The 25287-nt window shown below is 52.6% G+C and overlaps 10 protein-coding genes across 10 annotated transcripts; 5 read left to right on the top strand and 5 right to left on the bottom strand.

Moving 5' to 3' along the window:
* Nucleotides 1-3: 3 nt before the first annotated feature.
* Nucleotides 4-2284, bottom strand: P152DRAFT_462164 (P-loop containing nucleoside triphosphate hydrolase protein). Its single transcript, XM_033680278.1, has 3 exons — nucleotides 1924-2284; nucleotides 885-1854; nucleotides 4-836 (listed from the first exon to the last, which is right to left on the bottom strand). The coding sequence occupies exons 1-3, from the start codon at nucleotides 2146-2148 to the stop codon at nucleotides 67-69; spliced, it is 1965 nt and encodes a 654-aa protein (XP_033530394.1). The 5' UTR covers nucleotides 2149-2284; the 3' UTR covers nucleotides 4-66.
* A 340-nt stretch (nucleotides 2285-2624) lies between these two features.
* Nucleotides 2625-3744, top strand: P152DRAFT_477012 (YIF1-domain-containing protein; the record flags this gene model as incomplete). Its single annotated transcript, XM_033681557.1, has 3 exons — nucleotides 2625-3114; nucleotides 3204-3529; nucleotides 3580-3744. The coding sequence occupies 3 exons, from the start codon at nucleotides 2625-2627 to the stop codon at nucleotides 3742-3744; spliced, it is 981 nt and encodes a 326-aa protein (XP_033530393.1).
* A 736-nt stretch (nucleotides 3745-4480) lies between these two features.
* Nucleotides 4481-5863, top strand: P152DRAFT_468789 (oxidoreductase; the record flags this gene model as incomplete). Its single annotated transcript, XM_033680843.1, has 4 exons — nucleotides 4481-4663; nucleotides 4750-5031; nucleotides 5093-5707; nucleotides 5759-5863. The coding sequence occupies 4 exons, from the start codon at nucleotides 4481-4483 to the stop codon at nucleotides 5861-5863; spliced, it is 1185 nt and encodes a 394-aa protein (XP_033530392.1).
* Nucleotides 5864-6219: 356 nt separating this feature from the next.
* P152DRAFT_404793 (SAICAR synthase-like protein) lies at nucleotides 6220-7278 on the top strand (the record flags this gene model as incomplete). Its single annotated transcript, XM_033676780.1, has 1 exon — nucleotides 6220-7278. The coding sequence occupies one exon, from the start codon at nucleotides 6220-6222 to the stop codon at nucleotides 7276-7278; it is 1059 nt and encodes a 352-aa protein (XP_033530391.1).
* A 450-nt stretch (nucleotides 7279-7728) lies between these two features.
* P152DRAFT_468787 (putative snare protein Snc2) lies at nucleotides 7729-8214 on the bottom strand (the record flags this gene model as incomplete). The annotated part of the gene is made up of 3 exons (XM_033680842.1): nucleotides 7729-7745; nucleotides 7801-8032; nucleotides 8101-8214. The coding sequence occupies 3 exons, from the start codon at nucleotides 8212-8214 to the stop codon at nucleotides 7729-7731; spliced, it is 363 nt and encodes a 120-aa protein (XP_033530390.1).
* A 1577-nt stretch (nucleotides 8215-9791) lies between these two features.
* P152DRAFT_208332 (mannan endo-1,6-alpha-mannosidase DCW1 precursor) lies at nucleotides 9792-11712 on the top strand. The gene is made up of 3 exons (XM_033674395.1): nucleotides 9792-10007; nucleotides 10061-10764; nucleotides 10832-11712. The coding sequence occupies exons 1-3, from the start codon at nucleotides 9917-9919 to the stop codon at nucleotides 11384-11386; spliced, it is 1350 nt and encodes a 449-aa protein (XP_033530389.1). The 5' UTR covers nucleotides 9792-9916; the 3' UTR covers nucleotides 11387-11712.
* Nucleotides 11713-12940: 1228 nt separating this feature from the next.
* On the bottom strand, nucleotides 12941-17056 carry P152DRAFT_208283 (uncharacterized protein). Its single transcript, XM_033674394.1, has 7 exons — nucleotides 16577-17056; nucleotides 16514-16529; nucleotides 16442-16464; nucleotides 16275-16392; nucleotides 16124-16223; nucleotides 13741-16076; nucleotides 12941-13687 (listed from the first exon to the last, which is right to left on the bottom strand). Exons 1-7 carry the CDS (start codon nucleotides 16698-16700, stop codon nucleotides 13183-13185), a joined length of 3222 nt encoding a protein of 1073 aa, XP_033530388.1. The 5' UTR covers nucleotides 16701-17056; the 3' UTR covers nucleotides 12941-13182.
* Nucleotides 17057-17412: 356 nt separating this feature from the next.
* Nucleotides 17413-18307, bottom strand: P152DRAFT_384458 (HIRA-interacting protein 5; the record flags this gene model as incomplete). The annotated part of the gene is made up of 3 exons (XM_033675802.1): nucleotides 17413-17586; nucleotides 17662-18189; nucleotides 18260-18307. Coding segments are annotated over 3 exons (750 nt in total), but the record flags the coding sequence as incomplete, so codon positions are not given.
* Nucleotides 18308-20409: 2102 nt separating this feature from the next.
* Nucleotides 20410-20775, top strand: P152DRAFT_208277 (uncharacterized protein). The gene is made up of 2 exons (XM_033674393.1): nucleotides 20410-20427; nucleotides 20482-20775. Exon 2 carries the CDS (start codon nucleotides 20527-20529, stop codon nucleotides 20740-20742), a length of 216 nt encoding a protein of 71 aa, XP_033530386.1. The 5' UTR covers nucleotides 20410-20427; nucleotides 20482-20526; the 3' UTR covers nucleotides 20743-20775.
* Nucleotides 20776-22569: 1794 nt separating this feature from the next.
* P152DRAFT_462158 (arad-like aldolase/epimerase) lies at nucleotides 22570-23972 on the bottom strand. Its single transcript, XM_033680277.1, has one exon. The coding sequence runs from the start codon at nucleotides 23808-23810 to the stop codon at nucleotides 22848-22850; it is 963 nt and encodes a 320-aa protein (XP_033530385.1). The 5' UTR covers nucleotides 23811-23972; the 3' UTR covers nucleotides 22570-22847.
* Between the last annotated feature and the right edge of the window lie 1315 nt (nucleotides 23973-25287).

Genomic DNA, 25287 nt, shown 5'->3' with positions numbered 1-25287 from the left:
CCGCGATGGACGCCCGCATATGTAATAAGATGTCATTAATTTGTCGGAGTGCTTCCGTTGCGACGTTTAACTCATAAGGAGCTTGACCGCCCAGCTCACGCTCAACGTCCTGAGATCTGCATAATGTTGCCCAACCCCCAAGAACACCACGGGAATCCCCGTCGCATGCACCATACTGACCAGTACCCCCACCATATCCCCCACCGTATCACACTTGCTAATAATAAACCCATCCAACTTCCTCCCCGCTCCAAACGCCGCGTTGAAGTTCCGCGCCTGCTGCACGCTGTCGCTCCCCACCAGTGCCTCACCCACCATCAGGATCTTATCCGGCTTCGCCAGCTTCGCGAACTTCTCCAGGCTGCTCATCAACCGCTGGTCGTTGTGCCGTCGCCCCGCCGTGTCGATCAGCACGACGTCCCAGCCCTCCCGCTTCGCATAGGCGACCGCATCGCCCGCTACATTCGCGGCGTCCTTCCCGTAGCCGCGCTCGTAGAGGTCCACCTGGGCCCCGCCGCCCTCGCGAGCGGCGAGCTCCTTTAGGTTGCGGACATGCACGCGCAATTGCTCGACGGCGCCGCTCCGGAACGTGTCGCCGGCAACGATGAGGACTTTGAAGCGGTTTTGAAGGAGGAAGAAGGCGAGTTTCGAGAGGTTGGTGGACTTGCCGACGCCGTTGACGCCGACGATGGAGATGGTGTAGGGACGGGGGGAGAGGCGGGAGGAGGTGGGTTTGGTGACGGATTGGATCTCGCGGAGGATGTCCAGGGACGTTGTAGGGGTGAGGATTTTACGGAGGGCGACCTCCATGGCGTTTCGGAGAGTGGTTTCGATGCCTATGAAGAGTTAGCAGTTATATCGTAGACGGAATATGTAAGGCATACTCGTGAAGTTGCTGGTCTTCATTCCCAGTAAATCGCGTTCTGCGCTCTCACAGAGCCTCTCGGCGGCTTCTCTAGCCACATTCTTCTTGACCAGGTGATCTTCCATGCCCTTCAGCGGCTTCACAAGATCCTCCTTCGTCAACGTCTTCCCGCCCACAATGTTTCGGAACAGTCCTCCGATGGTCCCCAAGCTCGACCCAAGCATTCCGGCGGAGGGTTCCGCTGTTGAACTTTTCGCATTTGCTGCCGCAATAATCGAATCCATCTCATCATCGAGATCCTTGAGCACGAACTCCCCTTTCTTCGTTCGTGTGCCCCAGGACTCGGAGCTGACCGACTCGATAGCCGGAGCGGCGGCGTCACTGGCATCGTCCTTCGCTGGAGCCGAATAGTCCAGCACCTTGCCAGGCTCGTCTTCATCTGCATATCCAGAGGCATCCCACGTGCGCATCTTCTTCGCTGCGCCTTTCTTCGTTCGCGCTGATGACTCGTCGCCAGACGACGCTGGAGCGGAGGTGGCTGCTACTGCCGCCTTTCTCGCTCGTCGAGACTGCTTGCCGGGACCAGCTTTCGCGGTGAGCAGGTGATTCACAGCCGGGGAAGAAGGTCGTGAGGTAGAGGGTGTGGGTATGGGTGTAACATCTGTGGATGGGTGATCGACCACTCGTTTCGGCGCCTCTTTTCGCAAAACTGGTATAGGGGGAGGCGACACGTCCGTTCCAGTCTCATCCTCGGCACTAGAACTAGACGGGGTGAGATCTACGCTCGACTCTGGTCCCGAGCTCTTTGCATTGTTGTCCAGTCGTTCGAACTCCTCTATCTGCCGGTCGAAGTATGGCGTAAAGTCACACTCAAATTTGGCGATACTAGATTTCTTGAGTTGGCCACCGTATAACTCGCTGAAGAGTGTCCGGACGTTGTCGAGAAGCTGATCGATCCACGAAAGGTGTAGTAATGACTGGTATACGGCCTGCGCAGGGTTAGACAAGTGATATATACTCCGATATGTACACAGCCGCGGATTGAAAGGCATTCATACCACAAATATAAGCCCCAAGTCCTTGATAGTCGTCCACTTCAGTGTATAGCCCTCTTTCCTATAGGATGGCTTGGGGTTCGCCTTCTCGTCGATCGTGGCGTTACTCCGCTCCTCGATGAACACGTCCTTGATCAAGCTATTGATGAGGCTCGGGCTGATTGAGGTATATGATTTCGACCACAGGACGACCCCGGATGTCGAAACTATCTCGAAACAGTCCAACATCGCGCTTTATCTTTGTTGAAGACGGGCTGCAGTGCAACGGGGTCCTGCAGATGTTCTTGGGGATGGTGGAGGGGCACGGCGTTCGATTAAAGCGTAAGATTCATCGCATTAGCGGGCAACAGGATGGGTTTCTGAGGTTCCTAACACGTCAAGCGGCGTGCCTGATATCCCGTCCGGTAGAGGTAACTTTTGGTCAGCAAAGATGATTTCTGGTGTTGATTGCAGTCGCATGTGCGATATCTGTGGTGGCATCAGCCCCAGGATTTGCATCTGATACGGCCAGATTTCAGAAATTTGTGGATCATCTTGGGCTTGGAGCTTCACTGTTCACATCTGGACCCCCCGTTGCCAAATATTACACATTTACACTTGATATTCCCAATACTTACTGCACTTTCCTCTTTCTCACGACCAACGGCGACAAATCTTCTTATATACTCCCATTCTGTCTTTGAGACCACATCCAAAAGCCCACCATGCAACGACCAGCATATTCGAACCCTCCACCAACGCCTCCTCTCCACCATCCCGTACCACAACACGTATCAACCGTCCCCCAACTGCGCTCCCCTCCGCCGCCTGTTTCCCAGCAGCAACAGCAACCGCAACAGCAATATGGATACGGACACAATCCCAGCGGCGGCGGCTCCGGATACCCCGCCAATCCCTCTTTCGGGGGCTTCATGACCGAGCCCACGGCGCAGATGGGCCTCCAGGTCGGGAAGAGCGCATTCAATGCCGGCCAGGAGTATATGGAGCAGAACTTCAATCGCTACGTGAACGTGTCGGCGCTGAAGCATTATTTCAACGTGTCGAACTCGTATGTGGTGACCAAGCTGTACATTGTGCTGTTCCCGTGGAGACATCGGCCGTGGTCGAGGCAGCAGCGGATCAATCACCAAGGACAGGATGGATATTTCCTGCCGCCCAGAGAAGATGTCAATTCGCCAGACATGTATATTCCACGTAAGTCAGAGTCCAGAGAAATAGCGGAGAAGTGGCGGAGAAATGGTATGATGTTCGTTTATATTCCCGTGGCTGACTATTGACGATAGTAATGTCATTAATAACATACGTCCTATTTTCCACCCTCTTGGCCGGCATTCGCGGCGCTTTCCAACCCGAACTACTTGGATCATTCGCATTCAAGGCCTCCTTAATCGTCGTCTTCGAGATCCTCACCCTCAAGCTCGGCTGCTACCTCCTGAACATCAGCAACGAGTCGCAACTCTTCGACCTGGTCGCCTACTCGGGGTATAAGTTCGTCGGGGTCATCGTCACGCAACTGGTCGCAGAGATCGCGAACGGAGGCCAAGGTACCGGCGGGTGGATCGGATGGGCAGTTTTCGCCTATACATTTTCCGCAAACGCCTTCTTTTTGGTGTGTGGTCTCCTTATTCCCGCCCGGTACGTCACTGACTCTATGTGCAGCTCCGATCCCTCAAATACGTCCTATTGCCCGACAATGTGTCGCAGCCTGGGGGCGCAAATGCCAGCTATACGGTCGCACGGGCCCAGCGCAATCGACGAACCCAGTTCCTGTTCGTCTATTCGTATGTCGTTCAGCTCTTGTTCATGTGGATTCTCTGCCGGTGAATCCATTCGATGAAGTGATTTGGATAGAGGACGTTTGAATACTCAAGAGCAGTCGTTGAATCCGTTCGGATCCGGGCCCAAGCCTTCCTACTCATTGACTTTCGAGCGTGTGATCATGTTTGGGGACGTAGCGCTAGGAGATACAATGGTCCTGCTATGGACGACAGACGAGATCTCATGCCATGTCCGAATCCCAAGCCGTTCATGCTCTACGGCAACTTGGATAACGTTTCCAATTGCTTTGGGCTGGATACGACGAAGCCACGCCGGTATAAACCGGGGTCGCCCCAAGGCTGGCGCTGCCTCATGCAACTGGAGACTACACGTATTGTCTAATTACGCAATGGGACGTGCAGGGCGATTTCTTATGATTCCACTTTTATCCTACGTTGGGTACTCCAAGGAATCTAAGCCGAGGGTCGGTGGTATATTTGTCTCAACCGTCGATGTGGGGGGAGTTGGAGATGTGGGGTAGCGGGACTGGATCATGAACGTGTATGCCGCTGTCTTTGAAGTCAAATGTTTTGTAGTACATATCACATTCCCGTTGTCTTGTGGCAATTGAGCTTGAAGTTTATTAATTGAGCTTGTCAACTTGCTTTATTGTCATTCTTATTATTGTGCTACATTGTCAAAAGTCGCCATCATGTCGGACAACACCAGTGAAATCGCTCAGCAGACGAACGAGATATCGATTGGCGACAAGCCAGTTCCAAGTAATCCATATGGCGCTCTTATGGCAGAGACCTACTACAAAGGCATGTTTCATGGCACCATCCCGACCGTGACCACGGACCCCAATTCCCTTGAGGCGGAAGCCAAAAAGTACCTGTCCAGCCGCTCGTACGCCTATGTTGCTGGAGGTGCTGGCGAAAGGGCCACGATGGACGCGAATCGGAGTGCCTTCAGGGCCTGGAAGGTCGGTCAGATCGTCAATCCGGGTCTACCCCGCCCAATGTCATTCTCGGCCGTCAATGCGAGAGCCAAATACTAAACCCGCCTCAGATCGTCCCCCGCATGCTTCGCGACACGCAGCCGCAGGACCTGTCGACGACCGTCTTCGGCGTGAAGTACCCGCACCCGTTGTTTATCTCGCCGGTGGGTGTGCAGCAGATCTTCCATGACGACAAGGAAACCGGGATGGCGCAGATCGCGGCGGAGCTGGAGGTGCCGTATATCATGTCCACGGCTTCTACTAGTAGCATTGAGGAGGTGGCTCAGGCCAGCGGGAACGGTCCTCGGTGGTACCAGCTGTATTGGCCTCAGGACGAAGAGATCACCGCATCAGTACGTCAAGTGAATCGCAGTGAGGGACTCCAGGGAAGAAGGACTCTAACCCCATCTCCAGATCCTCGGACGAGCCAAGAAGAACGGATTTACCGCCCTGGTTGTCACGCTCGACACCTTCTCCCTTTCCTGGCGCCCCTGGGATCTCGACTCCGGCTACCTCCCCTTCCTCAAAGGCCAGGGCAACCAAGTCCCCTTCTCCGACCCGGCCTTCCGCGCCAAGGTGAAGAAGCTAACCGGCAAGGAAGTCGAGGAGGACACGCTCGCCGCCTACGCCATCTGGGCCAAGGAGACCTTCACCATGGGGGGCCACACCTGGGACGACCTGGCGGTCCTCCGGAAGCACTGGGACGGGCCGATCGCGCTGAAGGGGATCCAGTGCGTGGAGGACGCGGAGTTGGCAGTGAAGTATGGGATGCAGGGGATCGTGGTGTCGAATCATGGGGGGAGGCAGGTGGATGGCGCGGTGGGGAGCTTGGAGGTGTTGCCGGAGATCGTGGAGGCGGTCGGGGACAAGATCGACGTGCTCTTCGATTCTGGCGTGAGGACCGGCGCGGATGTGGTGAAGGCACTGTGTCTTGGGGCGAAAGGCGTGTGCATCGGGAGGCCGTGGGTGTACGGGTTGGGCATCCGGGGGAAGGAGGGCGCGAAGGAGGTGTTGAAGTACATTCTCGCGGTAAGTGGTTATGGCAGGCTCGTAGAGTTCATCGGTGCTAATCCTCGACAGGACTTTGACCAGACGATGGGACTGTCGGGAATTGGGTCCGTGAAGAATTGCGATAAGACCTGGCTGCGGCGGTCGACGGCGCCGACGCAGGCCAGCTCCAACTGAGGGGCCGATCAAAGTTGGAATACCATATTCATAGACAGATTAATGTAGCTTACAGTGCATAAAGGCTTGACAGATATAAATCAATATATTGATACGCGAAGGTTGAAGCTTCAGTTACATCCGTCCCTTGTCCCTTGTCCCTATCAGATCGAGATGCTGTCCCGCCAAGGTAATGACGTCGTTCCCAATTCCCATCCATCACCACCTCTCCTTGCCTTGAAAGATGCCCATTTCCACCCACCTCAATTCAAGCACTATTTATACCGTAGATATACTGGTATATGCGACCACTATGCTCTTCAAAAACGAGCATTGCATACAATAACCACCCCTCTCTCCCCCCCCTCACCTCCAGTATGCCCCTCCGCGCCTCCCTCATCTCCTCCTCCATCCTCTCTGCCATCTTCCATGACCCCCATCCTCCCAATTACCCCCTCCTCACCCGCCTCCTCGCCTTCCTCCGCCTCTTCCACCTCCTCCTCACCCGCCACCACCCCGCCGACTTCGCCGCCCTCCGCACACACGCCTGGTCCCTCGATGAACACGAATACACCGAGTCGTTCCGCCGCGCGACGACGCGGAGGAACAAAGGGCAGTTGATCCCCATCGGCGACCTGGGCTACTCCGGCAGCGCGTTCTTCACAACGCCGAATGGGAAGTACCTGATCAAGAGCCTGCCACGGCGGTTCGAGTATCGATTCTTCACCGAGGAGCTGCTCGACCCGTATGTGGCGCACATGCACGCGCATCCCACGAGCTTGCTGGTGCGGATCACCGACCTGCTGTTCGCACCCATGGCGTCGATCGGCGGATTGCTCGGCGCGGCGCCGACGCATCATATCGTGATGGAGAACGTGATGTACGGGCGGGACGAGGACCCGGAGAAGGCTCGCTGGGAGACGTACGATTTGAAACCGAGCACGTATTTTGTTCCTGAGAGGGATATCGCGGGGGGCCGGTTGGCGTCGGAGGGCGTGAAGGAGCGGCTGGTGGATGAGTTTCCGGATCGGATCGTGGTATCACCGACGGCGCGCGAGGAGTTGCTGGGGCTGCTGGAGCTGGATACGGGGTTTTTGGAGGAGTATAATGCGGTGGATTACTCGCTGTTTCTGGTCCGGTATCCGGGTCCGAACGCGGAGGGCATCGGTGAGCGGGAGGTGAAGTGCTTGACGAGCCGGTCGAGTGCGTGGAGGGATGGGATGGTGGATGTGCGTGGGGAGTGGGTGTATCGGGCGGTGGTGCTGGATTTCTTCTGGGCGAAGCATGCGTTGCGGGCGCAGGCGATGTCGGGGTTGGTGAAGAGTTTTAACTTCTTTGCGCGGAAGGGGGAGATGAGCATCACGACAAGGCCGGATGAGTATCGGGAGCGGTTCCTGAACATGGTGCAGGACATTGTGGCGGTCCCGGAGATTTGATGGCTGATGGATGTCGTCGTTTCCCTCGTGCTGGATTTTGAACGGTTGAGCAAGGTATTAGTTGGGAATATGGCCTGGACCAATACCATAGCAGTGATTTGAACACGGAATATACAAGTTTCATTAGTTTCAAAATGACTAGACCAAGCCAGACATGACATCGGGTGCTCAAACCAAAGACGACCTGCATTTCATGCCCGAAGAATAAAAAAACATAAAACTGCCACCGTTCAATGAGGCGGGGACTGCTCACGATGGGGAAGCATGTGCAGGATTGAAGGTGGAAAATGGCTTCGCTCAATTGTAACTCCTTGATCGCCGATCAACTCTCCAGTCAACAGAACGGACTTGGCTGGTATCAAGCCAACACATCGTACACACACCTCGCCGGCTCTCTCGCTCAATTCCAACCCTCTTCGTCCACCCATCCACTCCAACCCCAGGAAAAATTTAGCGCGTAGCGACAACTAAACCATCATGTCAGCGAAACCCCTGGATTAGCAATCCGGCGATCAAACTCACCCGACGGCACGATAATGACCACCAACAGCAAGATAATGCCCACGATGATGCAAATCCGCATCTTCATATCCTTCCACCACATCTGCTTCCTCACGCGGTTGGCGCCGCGTCGGAACCCCTGCGCGGACACGGCAAGGTTGTCGGTCTTGTCCTGCAGCGCATCGAGGCGCTGGCCACGCTCGGAGACCTTGTTGATGTTGTCTCGCATGATGCCGACGGTGGAGTCGATTTCCTACAACCGGATCTGTTAGCTGCGTGTCCGATTCGATATAGCGACGCTTCAGGGATGGAGAAACCTACGGCTTGAAGGGCGGCGGTGCGTTGGTTGCCGCCTTGTCCATTATTGCTGCCACCGGCGTCATTGGCGTTTCCGGACGGAATATAGGGATCGTATGGCTGTTCGCGATCCGACATGTTGGCGATGTTCTGTGAACGGGAGCGTTCGAATTGGTTCGGGGGCCGAGCGGCGCTGTGGTTCCTTCGAGGGCTCTGTGAGAGAATGTTCGGTCGTGCCAGGTCGCAACGGTGGATGCGCTAGTCAACGGGATCGGTGGAACGGAATGGCGGGATCGTCGAGAGGGAAGCTGAACGGGGAAATCAAACGATCAGTCTGGACGGTCCGCGGGTGAGTTGGGCTTGGGGTGCTGTTACCGTTAGGGTATGAGGTCGGGTTTGAGCTTAGTTGGGCTGTGGGAGTGGCCGGCGATGTGCGATGGTCGGAGCTGGGACAGTAGATCACGGAGGACGTTGATATAGGATGTGAGATGATATGGGATCGCAAGAGTAACAGTCAGACGATATCGGATCGATTTGGAGAGAGGAACGATGTGTCGAGTCGAGCGGAGGTTGCAGACGATGTAATCCTTCTGGGGAGTTCCAGCGTTCCGTGGCTGCTCAGGGCAATTGCTGGGGTGTTTCACGTGATTCCGCCAGGCAAATTGTAAGCACCGTACCCTGAGCCCTGAGAGTCCCTGGCAATAACACCAGAATTGCGCCAGCAAAGGGGCGCAGATGATGTGAGGTGACAGACGCTTACGACACGACACTGGGGAACGCCGGAGCGGTGGCAATTATATGAATATTTGATTTGGGATGATTTGATCGTCGTTGTAGATACGATTGGACCTGATGGACCTGAGTCTTGGATCTGAATGTCTTCGGCTCTGAATACATAATGTCAATGAACTCTCTGCTGGTTATTTTTGGACTTGTCGCTCGTCTTTTAGACGACTTAATCTGCTGCTGGGTAATACTACTATTGCCTGTAGTCTGCCGGTAGTAGTCCTCATAATCCCCGGAAGCTCGTGGATAGTTGGCTTACCATCGGCATGCTTCATCGTAGGCTGGCTGGATTCCGTGTAATTAACATTTAAGCGTAACTATCCGTGTATTCATATGTGATTCAACTCATTCAAAAGCTGAAGCAGCGCCGAAACCGAGTGGCCCTCAACTTGGTCGGTTGGTGTAATGGTGTTACGATGGGCAGTGACATCACGGGACTGGTTGGTTAGATATCCCTTAATTGAGCAACTTCAAACAATTCCCTGTTATCTGATTGGAGGTTTTTAATACGCTAGTATGAAACAACTGGGTTTGGGGAAAATAATCACAATATCAGCCTTTGTCAGCAGGCCCCCCCTTGATTACGCGCGTATTTCATGCGACACTCTGCAAACTGCAAACCTCCCGTAGGCTGTGCATGTCTTGGACTCTTGGTGCATCTTCGTCTTCCCACATCATTCATTCTGCTATACTTCCCTTCACCATCAACATCTCCATCTTACCCTCCACTATTCTCGTTACTATTGACCACCATTCCTCCGAGCAGCACTATCCAACTGCTCATTACGCTCGTTCTCTCCTAGTCGATCATCTCTCCACCCCAGTCCCCGCTCCGATACCCACTCCTACGTATCCTTCCACCCCCTACATATCCTCATTTGACGCCTCATCGAAGCCGAAGATTAGAACGCGAAGGGGACCGTATTCCTCTTTATTCGGCCCCGAGTATCCGTTGACGTTGACCGTCAAGTCGAACTCGGAGGACCGAGTTCACTTCACGACTCGCCTCAACCACCTACGATCCTACTTGTTCACGACATAATTCTTGCACAACATGTTCTTTAGATCATGGAAAGGTGCCCTGTGTGGCGCTCTGCTTGGGGCTAATTCGGTGGCTGCGATCGATCTAGATCTAGGACAACCAGGTGCGTCAACTAGAGCGTTGAAGCATCCCTCGCATGCTAACATTATACCGTAGATTCAATCAAGAAAGCCGCGCAAACAGTCGCAAAAGGCATGAGAAAGTATTACACCGGCGACAAACCCGGCGACATTCCCGGTAACCTCCCCGATCCCTACTACTGGTGGGAAGCCGGAGCCATGTTCGGCAGCTTCATCGACTACTGGTACTACACCAAAGACACGCAGTTCAACGATATCACGACCCAAGCGCTGCTCCATCAAGTCGGCGCCAACAAAGCCTTCATGCCGGACAACCAGACACGGACATTAGGGAACGACGATCAGGCCTTCTGGGGCATGGCCGCCTTGACGGCCGCCGAGAATGGATTCCCGGACCCGCCGCCCGATCAGCCGCAATGGCTTGCGCTGGCGCAGGCGGTGTTCAACACTCAGGCCCCGCGATGGGACAATGCGACGTGTAATGGAGGCTTGAAGTGGCAGATCTACCCATTCAACAATGGGTATAACTATAAGAACACCATCTCGAACGGGTGCTTCTTCAATATGGCGGCACGCCTGGGTCGGTATACCGGCAATCAATCTTATGTGAACTGGGCGGATGAAATGTGGGATTGGACCGCCGGCTCCGGATTGATGAGCGACGACTACCATTTCTACGATGGTACCGACGACAGGCAGAATTGCTCGGAAGTCAACCACATTCAATGGACCTACAATGCCGGTGTCTACCTCTATGGCGCCGCGACTATGTGGAACATTGTAAGTCTCCCTACTTCTTCCCGCACTCTTTCCCGTTCGCCGATCGGAGTTAACCACCCTTCACTAGACCAACGCCGACAAATGGCGCAAACGAACCGAAGGCATCATCGCCGGCCTCAGCGTCTTCTTCGAAGGCGAAATCATGTTTGAAGTCGCCTGCGAAGTCACCGGCACCTGCAACGTCGACCAACGCTCCTTCAAAGCCTACCTCTCCCGTTGGATGGCCGCCACCGTCAAAGTCGCCTCCTGGACCAACGAACTCCTCATGCCTCGCATCCGCTCGTCCGCTAAAGCCGCCGCCCTCCAATGCTCCGGAGCGCCCGACGGCGTCACCTGCGGGCTCCGGTGGACCGCCGGCGCCGCCTACGATGGCGAGGCCGGCGTCGGTGAGCAGATGAGCGCGCTCGAGGTCATCCAGGCCAACCTGATCGACAAGGTGGACGGGCCCGTCACGGCGAACAATGGTGGCACGAGCAAGGGCGACGCGGGCGCGGGGGCTGAGGAGGTGGTGAATCCGCGGACGTATAATGTCATCACGACCGGCGATAAGGTGGGCGCCGGGTTTCTGACGACCATCTTGCTGGCTGGCCTTCTGGGTGGCGCATGGTGGATGATTGCTTAGGTCGTTTCGGGATCGGTGTTTGGTGGTGCGGATTGTCGGTCAGCGACTTGCCGCGCGATCATCGCGGAATGGCGTCGGCATGATCGCACTCGTCCGCGTGTCGAAACTACCGTTTGCGTGGCATCGGATGCTCCCGACAGCTGCTCGCATATCTGGCCCGTCGGGGTTGGATACGAGGCGACTCTTGGACCCATCATTGCATGCTGGCAACAGTAGCCAGCGGAAGGCATGGACAGGGACTGAACCAGGTCGTCCCCATTTTCTTTTCGGCGTTCGAGGTCGGTGTTCATAGGAGTTGAAACCTGTACAGTCAGCGGTCCGTTTCAATCGAGTCAATTAAGTCATGTCACCACGAAACCTGCATTTCTGAGTTGCATTGCGTGCTGTTAACTGTCAACGCCATGCCACAATTGATGCAGGGCAACATCGTCATTGCTATCCTACGCATCGGAACTAATTTGTCACGCACCAGAGAACGAAATCCCCCTTTCTTCTGAGTGCCCTCTAACTGTTCCAAGATCATCGATCACCGTCCGTTTTTAATGACCTGCTTCTCGCACCATCCGAGAGGAGGAGGTTTAAGGGCGGACGGACATGCCTTGCTTGCCTTTGCCCGCATAACTTGATTATTCCGTGGACTACTCCGTGACAATGCGGATGTCTAGGTATGCAGACAAAGGAATAGAGAAAGTGATTGGTTCCATTGTCCGTTATCTCTTGTCAGTGCTTTTGGCAGTGCAAAACAATGGTCTCTTTATACAAAGATCTTCCCAAGCATGTCATTGTCCGCAACGGTTATATATCTCGATCCTCGAACTCCATCAGTGGTATGATTCCTCACACAAGACTCCCTCCTCATCAAGCAAGTCACTGCAAACAGGTTACTAGCCGATATCTCTCAAGACCACCACCTACAGGCGTCTACTAACTCCACTCCCACAGGAGTTCCTAACCCCTTCATAGCAAACCACTAACCCACCCCGAACCTCCCCTTCAGCAACCCACTTCCCCAATACCGCCATGCAGCCAGTCGAAACCCCCGAGTTCCCCCGCTCTCCCACCACCAGCTTCCCCGGCGGCGTAGTGGCCATCGTCGCCCTCTTTGCCGGCTTGTTCGTGCTCTTCGTCGTCGCCATCGGCCTGCTGCTCCTTTGGAGGTCACGAGTCGATCGGAGAGGGCGCCAGGCGAGGGCCGCCCAGGATCTGGAGACCCAGTCCGCTTGGGAGGAGGTGGAGATGCAGCCTACGCGTAGGGTATGATGTGCGGCGGAGGTAGACGAGTCGGAAGAGATGGGGAAAGGTTTTGAGGGCATTACGGGAATGATCGTAGACAGACGGCGTTTGAATTAATAATGGTATTGTTTCCCAGGTAACTTAGTAACGTTTCTTTCGTGTTTCGTGTTTGATGTGCAAACAATGGTGATATCGCCTCTGCGACAGGAGAATTCACCCGACTATAAATCTTCAGGATTCCCTCTGGATGCATAAATGTCAGCCCCGTCAATTCATTAGCAAAGTAACGACGATGGTCGATTAAGCATATATGTGGCTACCTCCTGGGGGAAACGAGTCGTCTCAACAGGTTGATACTGCAGCAGGATCAATAGTCTATGATAGAGAAGAAATACCGTCTCAAAAATCATTCTCGATCTATCCATACTACTATCGTCCTATGACCGTTCTTCGAGGGTCGATCTATTGCACCTCTTACTGTCCCTTACGCCCCCAATCGTCTGCTCCATATGCAATTCTGCTCTCCCTCTTATCAAAGCGTCGAGATCATTTCAGCCACAACCTCAGTGCCTTGCCTCAATTTCATCGCCCACCCCACCACTAACGTCTTCGTCTTCCCGCCCAAAAGCAGTCCTCAGCCTCTCCAGCCGCCGACTCACATGCCGATGCACATGCTGATCCGCCTCTTCCCGCTTCTTCAACGCTTCCGTATCTAGAATCCCTACACTGTTCGACCGCTGCGGCGCCGCGAAGTACAGTCCGTCGTCGTCCTCCTCATCGTCAATCTCGTCCTCCTCATCAATCACATGGTCGCCAAGTCGAGGCGTGCGCGCGCCATTGGATATGAGACGAGCATGCGGCGTGGCAGCACCATTGGTGTCCCAGTCGGTGCGCGCGCCGATAGAGCGGGAGGAGGAGGAGCGCCGGATGTGGGATGGCTTGGTGCCGCCAGGTGTGGTAGGTGGGTTTGCTGCGGAGTAGCGGAGAGAGCGGGTGAACACATCATCGAAGTAGTGTTGAGCGGCTGTGGAGGGGGTGCGTGGTGTTTGGGGGAGGCGGCAGTTGATACTGGAAGGAACTGGTTAGCAGGTTCGTCTATAAAGGAAATGCAACGGAAATACCCTGTATCGTGGATCATCTTTGCAACCAACCCGGTCCAGCCGCACTGATGACTGGCTCCAAGACCGCGGCCAGTATCTCCATCGAAGAACTCAAAGAACCAAACACAGTCCCGCCAGTTGGGGTCGTAGTCCAGTGTCTCGTTGCCGCCGTTGGCGGCGCGTCGTCCGGTTTCATCGCGCATGAACATGTTGGTCAGACGATGCTGGAGCTCTTCAGCGACATGACCAAGATGCATATAGTTTCCTGATCCCGTAGGACATTCCACTTGGAGCGAGTTTCCGTAAAACATGTGGTTGCGGAGACAAGACTCAATGAGAAGGAAATTCGGGGCCATCCAGATCGGTCCACGCCAGTTAGAGTTCCCGCCAAAGAGCCCCGAGTCTGAGTCACCAGGAAGATATGCGACCTCGAACTTCTGACCGTTGACGTCCATACTGTAGGGTCTGTCCTTATGGTGCCTACTCATGCTTCGGATACCATGGTCGGACAAGAAGTGTGTCTCGGAAAGCATGCGTTCCAACGTGCGGACCAGTCGTTCCTTGCTCATGAGACTGAGCAGTATTCTATCATCCTTGCCACGAATCTTCATGCTGGCAAGATTTCTCTCGGCGACATCGGCTTTATTCTCGATGAACCAGTTGAGGCGCTTTTTGAAGTTCGGGAATTTGTTGATCAGCTGCGGCTCGAGTGTTAGAGTTGCAAACATTGGGATCAGCCCGACCAAGCTCATGACTGGCATTTGTATGGAATGTTGATCTCCCCAGCTGATGGCGTCGTAGTAGAAGCCGTCTTCTTCGTTCCATAGGCTTTTAGACTCGCTTTCGGTCCGATACTGCATCGCTTCGGAGATCAAGATGAAATGCTCGAAGAACTTGGTGGCAATGTCTTCGTAGATGCTTCGATACTTGGCAAGCTCGAAAGCAATGTTGAGCATACCCAAGCAGTAAAACGCCATCCAGCCTGTCGAGTCTGCTTGCTCGAGAGTGCCTCCAGTCGGTAGAGGATCGGAACGGTTGAAAAGACCAATGTTATCCAGACCAAGGAAACCGCCTTCGAAAACATTCTTTCCTTCGAAGTCCTTCCGATTGACCCACCATGTAAAGTTCATGAGCAACTTCTGGAATACACGCTCGAGGCAGTCGATATCTTCGCGGCCATACATCTTCCGCTCGATCTTGAACGTTCGGAACAGTGCCCACGCATGGACTGGGGGGTTGACATCTCCGAAATTCCATTCGTATGCTGGTAATTGACCGTTCGGATGCATGTACCATTCGCGCGTGAACAAGTCAAGCTGCTTCTTGGCGAAGTCGGGATCAATCATTGCCAACGGGATGCAGTGGAATGCCGAATCCCATGCGGCAAAGAATGGGTACTCCCACTTGTCTGGAAGGGACAAAATATCATCCATGTGGATGTGTTTCCACCCTGAATTCCGTACCTTGATGCGCTCGGGTGGAGGAGGTGGCATGGACGGATCCCCATTTGCCCACTGATCCCATATGAACAGGTAGTGCTGCTTGCACCACAACATGCCACTGAATGCTTGTCGTTGAACGTTGCGTAGGTCTTCCGACATGGGCATCGGACTAATGCGCCAGTAGAACTCGTCCGCCTCTTCCCGTCGGCGTTCGATGATATCGTCAAAAAGCTCTTCGTCGAAGTAGTCGGCTTCGTATCGCTTGCTGACGCGGAATCTTACCACAGCACACTCCCCTGGAGCCACACCTCCGTCTTCGTTGAACTCATACCACGATGCAGACTTTGTTCCAGTTTTGTCGGGGTTGATCGCCTCGGTTTCGCCATCGACGATATACCGGTGGAAGGCATCCTTGACGAAAGGAGTCTTATTCTCGTCTGCGTTGTATAGACGCATGTAGTTCGTGTCATTGTCAGTGAATATGAGGGACGGTTGGATATCTTCACCACTCCGGCCGATGCCAGGAGACGGCGCCATCTGGATATACCGATCTCCAAGCTTGTGGTGGCTTGATACCGCGACAAGGGGGGACAACCGTCGAATGTTAGGCTTTTTGGACTCATCTTCCCGGCCCCAGGCCCAAGTATTGCGGAACCAGACATGAGGAATGATATGTAAAGGTGCTCGCTGTGATCCTCTATTGTACGCCGTCACTCGGAACAGTAGTTCGTCGGGATCATCGGCTTCTTTTGCCGTTTCGATAAAGATATCCCAATAGTCATCCTCATCGAAGATCCCGGTGTCTAGGATATTGTATTCTCGGTCGTTTCTAGTTCGTCTAGCGTTCTCTTTGATCACGTCGTCGTATGGAAAGGCCTGTTGAGGGTATTTATACAAGTATTTCATGTATGAATGCTGTAAAACGTCAGATAAGAAATTAATTTGGCCAGAGGGAAACATACCGTCGGGGTATTGTCTAGGTGAAAGTGGGCTTCCTTGATTGACTCGCCATGATTCCCTTGAGGATTCGAGAGACCAAACAGCCGCTCTTTTAGGTACGGGCTACGTGACATCAGTTATGCTGCACCAGATACGCCATGTGGAGAACCTCACTCTTTTCCATTCCAGAAGGAGAAGGCGATGTGCTGGAGGCTGTGGGTATCGCAGACGCCAGCGATACCGTCCTCGCCCCATCTGTAGGCTCGTGATCGCGCATCGTCGTGAGGAAAGTCTGCTCACTATAAGCTAAAGGTTCAAGCCTCTCGCAGCACGTTACTTACGGCTCCAAGCGTCTCCATCGGCACTGCGTTGGTTAGAATACAAAGGTCTTGGAATGAGACGGCGGCACTCACGAGTAGTCCTCTCTCACTGCAGGAAAGTTAGTGGGGGACTGGACACTGGGAGTCCAAGCATACCTGTTGCCCACTGTCGTTCAGCGGTATATGGGCCCCATTTCTTCCAGTACTTTGTCCTTTCGCGGTCTTCTTTCAGTCTGGTCTCTTCAGTGCACAGATATTCCTTCCCCTCAACGAGAACCATGCTGCTAGGTATGGGGAGAAGGGTATATGTGGCGGGGCACTGCAGGATACTCGGTAATGAGACAAGATGTAAGGGTATATGCACGAATCTATGAGTCCTATGAACAAGAAGGAGATGGAGAAGAATCCGGAAGAGAAGAGATCATAGACGAAGGGATGTGATAGCGGGGCGCGTCCGGTCTGTTCTCATGGCAAATATCAAGTGGGATGATATGCAGGAACGCCTACCGCACTTTCCTTGAAACTGGAACAAATGACAGGGGATCGCTCAACAGATAAGGTACCCAGAAATTCTTCGATAACTACCTAATTATGGAAAGCGTGATTTTCGGGCTTGTCAGTCAGATTCTCGATCGATCGTCCCAACCAAAGTTTGCTTCATTTTTAGTGGTCAATCGCAACATGGACTCCGAAGCCCTCATTACGTCATACCCTAGCTTGACACGTGAGTTCGAGTTTTAGAGTCTTCAGCCTTGCTGCCTCAGACATAAACTGAACTATCCCTGTCTCTTTGGTGTCTTGCTCTGCTTAAGCGCTGCTGGTATCGATGTTGCTGGTGTGAACCATCCAGATGAATTGACCACAGCAACACTGCAGCACCGAGCGTCTAGTCAACTCCTCAAAACACGCCAGAAATAATACGCCGTTCTATACTCCGTACTCAAACAAAGTATGACGGTAGTCATTCAGAGAGAGTGGTGAAAATATCCTCTTTAACCCTCCACCGTGTCCAACGAGCCTTTCCCTGTCGTAGACGGCACCTCGTAACCCCTCTGCTGCTTCAACTTCTCCTCGAACTTCGCAAACTCCTTGATTGCAATCTCTTCTTCCGGATCCGCGACTTGCTCCACCGCCGTGACCTCGGGGATATAGTGCATCATCATACTCTGCCATGCAATCAGCCAAACTCGTTCCGCAAATCGACCCCAGGGTCCCGTAGCCTAAGGAACGGAGGAACTTACCTCGATCCCGTTCTTCAACGTCACCGTGCTGCTATCGCACGTCCTGCACGCTCCCCGCAACTTTAGCATCACCGTACCATTCTCAAACCCACGGAACTCAATGTCCCCTCCATCCTCCTGAATCGCCGGCCGGATCCTTGTCTCCAGCAACTCCTTGATCATCCCCACCACCTCGTCGTCGTCCTCATCATACGCCAAACTATCCTTCTCCTCCGCCTCCTGCCCCTCGTCTCCTTCTGCCGTCCCTCTCGCCACCGTCGTCACCATCGCCTGCCCCGAGGTCACATATTCCGTGATCAGCGAGAACACCTCCGGCTTGATGTGCTCCCACGGCACACTGCTGTCTTTCGTCACGGTGATGTAGTCGGCGCCAAAGAAGACCGCTGTGACGCCGTCGACATTGAGGAGTTGACCGGCGAGCGGGGATGGGTGCGGCGGAGCGAGGGTGGATCGAGGAGAGAGGTATTCCACAAAGGTGGAAGGGAAGGCTTCCGGTAGGACACGAGTGTTCGGGTTAAACTTGAGCGCCTAGAATCAATCGTTAGTTTCGTGTTGTTCGACGAAAGCCGGAGTTCGATGGTCGCAATTCGACACGTACATCTGCATTCGGCGTCCCTTCGGTCTGGATGAAGATCGTCCGTCGTGACTGGACGTTCTGGATCTGTGGGAGGCGCGAAGAGGTCTGAGGTCGTCGTCGCGACTGTGAAGACAGTATCGGTGTCTGCCTCGATGCGTATGAGATGCTGCGTTGTGTGCATGGCGCGGTGGCGATGCGTTCGGTTGCTCGTGAGGCGTTCCGGCAACATCGGGATAGAGCCCGGGCGGAAGATCGGGAGAATACGGTCGTCGACATTATTGTAGGGTATCGAGTTTCGAAAACGAGAATACTAGATTTTGTGAATCATCCAAATAGAACAATTGGAGTCGTCAGGCGAAGATTGGTGAATAGTCGAAGTTCCTTTGATCATTGATAGGAATAATTATTGTTGGGGGGCTATGACAAATGACGTCTGGCTGGATCCTGGTTCGCCGGCTCGAGATGCCGATTCCCGGCGCCTGCTGGACTTCAACACCAACTCCTTACCAGAACTTCGTCAACAGTAATAAATTAATACACCTTACTCGACCAACATTAGCAAATTCTATCATTATTGGCGTCCGTACCTTATCCACTAATCACTATTGTCAGGAATTTGGTCAGTAGTCTGGTAAGCTTTGCAGGGCAAGGGAACCCATAACTAGAACGAGAGCCGATAGATGGTTTGCTATATGAGATACGGTACGGAATATATGGAATATTTTGACCTCTTCCCATTTAAATGCTGGTACACCTCCACTTTCTACCTGATAGGTGTCCTCACGTAAATGCATCAATAGACGCCGATATTTGCTCATAGCCACCAAGCATCCGGTAGTCTCCTTCCTGTGCACTGGTAACACTGAAAAGAGTGCTTCTAACAGCTTCAAGGTGCTAGATCGTTCCAATATGTCGATACTATCAAATTTCTCACGGTGTCTTTTCTCAATAGCAGTAATTCGATGTTCCTATGCACGCTTCCTCTTCAGACGCTTAGGTCTGAGGACGATCACACCTGAGCCCGACGCATTCTTCGTCTTATGGTAGGTCATCGAGCTCATGTCGACGTCGTCCAAGTTGTTTTGTTCTTCTCCAAGTGCTAGCATTGGAGTTGGGGTAATGCAGAGCAGCAGAAGATGTGCAGAACTTACTGTAAGTCTCCTCGCCTTCCCCCCTTTCTTGATATGCTGGTTTGCTTCGTATTCAGTGCTAGATTCAGGCGTGGATTCATCGGACTTTTTTTTCTTTTCCGAAGCTCGACCCTTTCTATCACTTCGGACACACTAACAATTACAGCACGGTTCTCTAGCTCGAAGACGAGGGCAAAGTAGTCAATTCCTGGGCGGAGTTTCGTTATTGTTTCTTTGGATCTTGTGTCGTCTGCGGGAAATGGTAAGTCGCAATCACCTAGTTCTTGAGTAGTAACGTACGATTGCCGCAGATTGTAGTCTCTATGAGATACTCGCACGTAGCTTTGTCGTGGAGTTAGATTTCAAACTACTGAGAACGCGTACTGCCAGTACCCGTCTCCCAAGTCACCTCCAGTCTGCTCCAACTTTCGTCCCTTTTAGCTTGATGAGATTTGGCATCCTGTGCAGCCGATCTGGGGCGATTCTCTTCCAGCGTTCCCACTTTTCGATAATGTCCATGGATTTGAAGCGTTCATATGTTAGATTTCCGTCTGTCGGGTCGAATGAAGAGAAGAATGAGACTAGGCTCGTGTCGATCGCATGCTTCCATATCTGGAGCGTCTCGTCGACATGGCGAAGTCCCTTGGATTTGGCAACTTTTTTGAGCAAACTGTAACGAACGAGAAAGACTGAATTGACACAATCACAGTAAACTGGCAGACGAAGACCGGGCACATCCTTGAATATGAACTCGAATAGCTGACCTCTTCGTTCGGATTGTAGGCTATCGAACAGGCCTTGGAGGAGCCTGTGGCCACACTTCTCACGTGGAAATTCAAATGTTGTGACGTCGTTGGCTCTCTTAAACCGGTCTATAGATTCTTCGAGGAAGGTCCGGAATTTTCCCACGACATCTGCACCGATTCTCCAAAGAGATCCAGAGAGCTCGCATGGCGTCAAGCCCAATTCAGGCCCCACCTACCGATACCATGAGTTAGTTACATGTGTATCGGCTAGATATTGGAATAGCCTTACTCCGGCGTGATCTCCCTCATACTGGTAAGTAAAGAATAGTTCCATTGAGACTGGTTGCGTGCAACTGATCAAGGACAGATCATTCCTTCGAAGCCTTTTCCTCTGCTCTGTATTGTCATACTGATGCCCTCCCGTATGAAGGCAAGTGCTGCAATCTTTGAGGCTAGATCCGTCTCGCGCCTCAGTTTAATCCTCGTCTCGCTTTGTGGAGTTCCCAATACCGGGATTTTCCTCGGTGGGATACTTGCCAAAGTTCGCGATGACCGAATATCCGCTGGCTCCATCATCTGCAACGAAAAGAATGCACCCAAGGATCTTTTGGGGAGCCCGATAAGATGAGCAAGTGATATCAATCCGAATAGTCTGCCGAGAGGCTTCACTCCGGTTCACAAACTTTGGTGGATCGTAACTCTCCCTCGTATCGTGACTTTTCAGGTCTGCCATTGTACAGCCTTCAACTGGGAAGAGGACCTCGAGTGCATTTTCATGAGCTTACCAGCTGCTTCGGGGGCGTCGATCTTTTACTGAAAGCATTCTTTGAGGCATAGTTGGTAGTGCTGGACCGCATCTGACACCACTCCAATGCTATCTGAGCTTTCGACTCGGGATGCCGCTTCTTCCGGCATCATGTCCACCATGCGAAAGAAGGATGGAGCGGTAGTGTAAGGTGCCAAATACGATCTCCGCTGAGCTCTGGGAGGAATGTGATGGCATTGGCCCAGTTGGGGATGAACGCGCAGAAATTCGCTGGGACTGAAGTGAGGAGTGCTAGTCGTGACTACCAATTATGGTAAGAGCTGGAGATGCAGCGCTAGGGATGATTGACGAAGCGCATCCGCGACTGAAATTGGGAGATGATAGCGCAAGATTGCGGAAGACTTCAAACCCATTCAAAATGAGAGATAAACCTGAAAACCACTGCACTGGAGGTGAAATCGGCAAAGGTAACGGGAAGGTCAGAGCAGGTAAATGTGAGTGTGAGAATGGACTTTAATTATTCGAATATCTGCTGCACAGTGACCTCTCTGATTCAGAGATGATTTGAAGATACCTCAGGTAAAGGGGCGAACAGATGAAAATGAGAATGAGGATTGTGTCTTCGAGCCAAGTAAGATGTGACTGAGAAAGTGGGCTAGGATTGGACGTGAAAATCCGTACGCCATTCACCCTTTGTTCAGTGCAATGAGTTGAGAGTTGTTTGCAGCAGTCTCACCCGCATACAGGTAGGTGAGAGGATGATAGTGCAGGATGGATTCGGATCCCAGTTCAGTGGTATTCACTGTTCCAAATAGTCGAGATGATTGTGGTGAGATCAAAATGAGTCCGAAGGGAGAGCTATCGCTGCTGTATACTCTTACTGGTCGTTCTTCAGTCCAAAAAGAAGTGATCAAAACCCTAAAGGCGAGGGGGGAGTTCCTGATGGTTAGAGTATGAGGGGTCAATATGAGCAAGTGAAATATGATAATCTCATGACCGCTCTATGGGCGGAGAGCTTGCAGTGGCGTTTTTGTCCAGTGAAAGGTGAGCGGAAGATAACGCTCAGGTAAGGGGTTTGATGAGAGGTTATGTTATGGTGGTGCGTTCCGATTTAGATGCGCAATCTCGAGACTCTCTAGGTAAGATTAATTCACCTGGTAGGATCAATGCAGAGGCCTCGCAACCAAGGAAGGCTGCACTGAATACCACCTTGGATTTCAACATCCACGCAGGTGAGTCCTGAGATCTACCTGTGCCAGTAAGGGTGGTCGGTTTCATTCGACTTCTAGAAATGGAAGCAACGATGCACTCTTCCAATACTTATTTCAATCTCCCACCATCATATACCCTGTATACGTTCTGAGGCTCTATACTATTCTGCGATTGCTGTGTTGGCGCATCGCGCGGTTTTCGTTTACAAGTTGAATCACGGAATAATTAAGAATGCTCGTCAACAATGTCCCTGGTCTCTTTAAATAGTTAAGGGGCTGGTCCTGGTGCGGCCCGGAACTTGAATCAGAGCTGAACGATTCACGCCTCCAATTTCGATTTCTTGCAGATCACCAACACCAACGGAAGTAATTGGAGGTAGGAAAATCAAGAATTTGCAAAAGTCTGTCATTATTGTCGTATCCAATGGAGGTATTTTGCCTCCATTCTTTGTGGAGATCAAGATCAAGCAGAGTGCTTGAGCCGGCTTCGCTTCGTGCCCGACTCGCCTTACAGGGGGTGGCGGTGGAATGTAACCCCTGACTGTGCCCGAAGGCTGCTGAGAGATCAGATTGGTATTCTTCAAGGCTATGAGATATTTCGGCATCAAGATAAGCTCTAGTCTCATGAATCACAGCGACAAACACACTCTAGACTATTTTCTCTGACCATTTGATCGACGAACGGCAACCAATGTTTTGAAATTGAATGAACAAGGAGAGACGAATTTGAGGATTACTATTCTGTCCGCAACCGCATTACAAGCCTTTAAAGTCCTTAAACTCGCCTTGACATCGGCGATCCTCGTAGTCATAGTACACCTGAAATTCCGCATGGCACACCTCTGGGTCGCCTTCCGCCTCAAAGTTGAACCGGGCCTCCGTATCGGAGATCAACACTTTCTTCAACTCATCGTTGGCTGCAGCTGCATCGGCCAAGAGCTGGACCCTGCAACTGTTTTCCATACTCGTGAACAGCCAGGCAGCTTCATCCACGGTCTGACCGACGGTAAGAAGGCCGTGGTTACGCAGAACGCAACCTTTGGCGGTTGGTCCCAAAGCCGATGCAATGCGTTCGCCCTCTTCTGCCGCAAGGACGACGCCTCCGTGATTGTCGTAGACCGCCTGCGCATCGCCAAAGAATTTGCACGTATCTTGTGTCAACATCTCCAATGGCTTGCCGAAAACCGACCATGTCTTCCCGTAAACACTGTGACAGTGGCACACGGCGTGGACGTGAGGCCATGCCTTGTGAATGGAACCATGGATCCATACCCCCGCTGCATTAGGCGGTCGAGACTGATTGCCCCCAATCACCTCGCCCTGGAAGTTCACCAAAATCATGTCGCTAGCGTTCAGCATTCCAAAGTGAACGCCGATCGGATTCGTCCAGAAGGCGTCGTGAATCTCCGGGTCACGCACCGAGATATGCCCGCTCATGCCTTCGACATAGCCCATACGATCCCAGTGTCGGAATGCGGCCGCCATGTGCTCGAGCTGCCATTGTCGTTGGGAGGCAAAATCTGGAAAGGATGGAACGCCTGGGAGGCTAAGATTTCCATGGGAGATCGCTTGGAGAGGCGTCTGTTGCTTCGTCTGGGACTCTTCATCTTTAGCTCTAGGGATGCTATCTGGTTTTAACTTGAAGCTCGTATTGCCAGACGCGGTCTTTGTGGAAGGAGCCAAGGCAGCCGTGGTCGTGGTCGTCGCGGAGGGAGCCATCTTTGTTGACGAGGAGAATAATAGCTTATTCTTTGAAGATACGTTGAGCTGTATAGTTATTGAACATAAGTCGTAGGGCGTGTGACATGACGACTAAGCTAGAAATATCATCGGTCTCCTACCTTGATTAAGAGAGGGGTTGGATATTAGGCTCGAAGATCCACTTCAGACTAGCCAATTTAGGGTTCGTGGAGAGGAGTTCATTATGAGTTTATCACTGGCTCACGCGTCGGAGTTCCCGGGGGCGCTTCAGGACCGCCATTTTTGGATGTACGAGCCAACAATCGGAAGCAAGCCGATACCTCTAATGTGAGGCTCAGCGGATCAAGTTGTCCTCGACTCGTCTTACTTCTGCCGTGATAACATCAATTGACATTCTGAAATTTGTATCCATGGTAAGTTTGGTAAACGATAGTTAGCCAAATTTAGCTCTAAAGCTAGTGATTCCTGTGATATCCCCGCATATTTATATAAGATAAGCTGAACGCCGGACCTGGAGGCTGGATTGGAACGAGTTGTAACTTGTAAGTGACCTGAAATCGCCGGAAGCAAAAAATCCCTCAAGTCTAAACTAACCACGAAATCTCCCAGCTATATCGGCAGGAAAGAAATATGGGAGTAGGTAGCTCTCCGTTCCAAGCACATTCCAGGCGACTAAAATGCGCAATGACAATGTCAAGGGACGTGAGGTTCCTACGGGTTTCGCGGTGCGTAGTATTGTGGATCACAAAATCAGTGAGTTCGAACACTGCAGCCATTGGAAAGGACGCGGAGTTCCTAGCATTGGCGGTCAGCCTACACAGTCTTCGGGCAGTGCTGCATACTTACCAGGCAGGGGTGTACGGTTCAAGGGAAGATGTACTGCATTAGTTCTACTGTACAATAGAGCGAGCCGCTCGCATGAGGCTCATTTTAGCTTCCACCTTTCGTTTCGATTGCTCATCGCGTGTGACATGGATAATTAGTCGTGCCAGACAAATTCGCAGGTTATGGTAGGCAAGACAAATTCGCACCGTAAGCTGCTTCAATCCTGGGAACCTTGTCTAGTGTTGACGGAACGGAACGTCCGGCCGCAAGGACTCTGGAATCGAATATTTCCAAGCCAGCGCGTCCTCGTCAATACAGTCCAGGGCTTCAACGTATTCCTTTCAGTTTCAAAGTCGCGGTGATTGAAAAACACGTATCGTAGGCGCGGCTGAGAATCCGAGAGGACGTGCCCGGCATTGCAACCAATCGAAACCTTCTAATTGGTGACGGGCAAGGGACAGTTAATGTCATGATCCGGGATAAGCTAGATATATCCGTTAATAAGGAGAGATGTTTAAATAGATTACCAGCGTACCGAAGCCAAGGTACATGTTCCTCTCAAGGAGGTAGACTACCCAAGATATCCTCCTCCTTTGCAATTCGGATTCAGGGTCTCGAGTCTTTCTTGTGAAGACCCAACGTCACGATAGCCATCGCGGCCTCTGGAACC

The sequence above is a fragment of the Eremomyces bilateralis genome, assembly GCF_010015585.1.
Source record: "Eremomyces bilateralis CBS 781.70 unplaced genomic scaffold P152scaffold_31, whole genome shotgun sequence".
Taxonomy (NCBI): domain Eukaryota; kingdom Fungi; phylum Ascomycota; class Dothideomycetes; order Eremomycetales; family Eremomycetaceae; genus Eremomyces; species Eremomyces bilateralis.
Note: the sequence above shows the minus strand (reverse complement) of the source record. Positions and strands in the feature narration are given on the sequence as shown.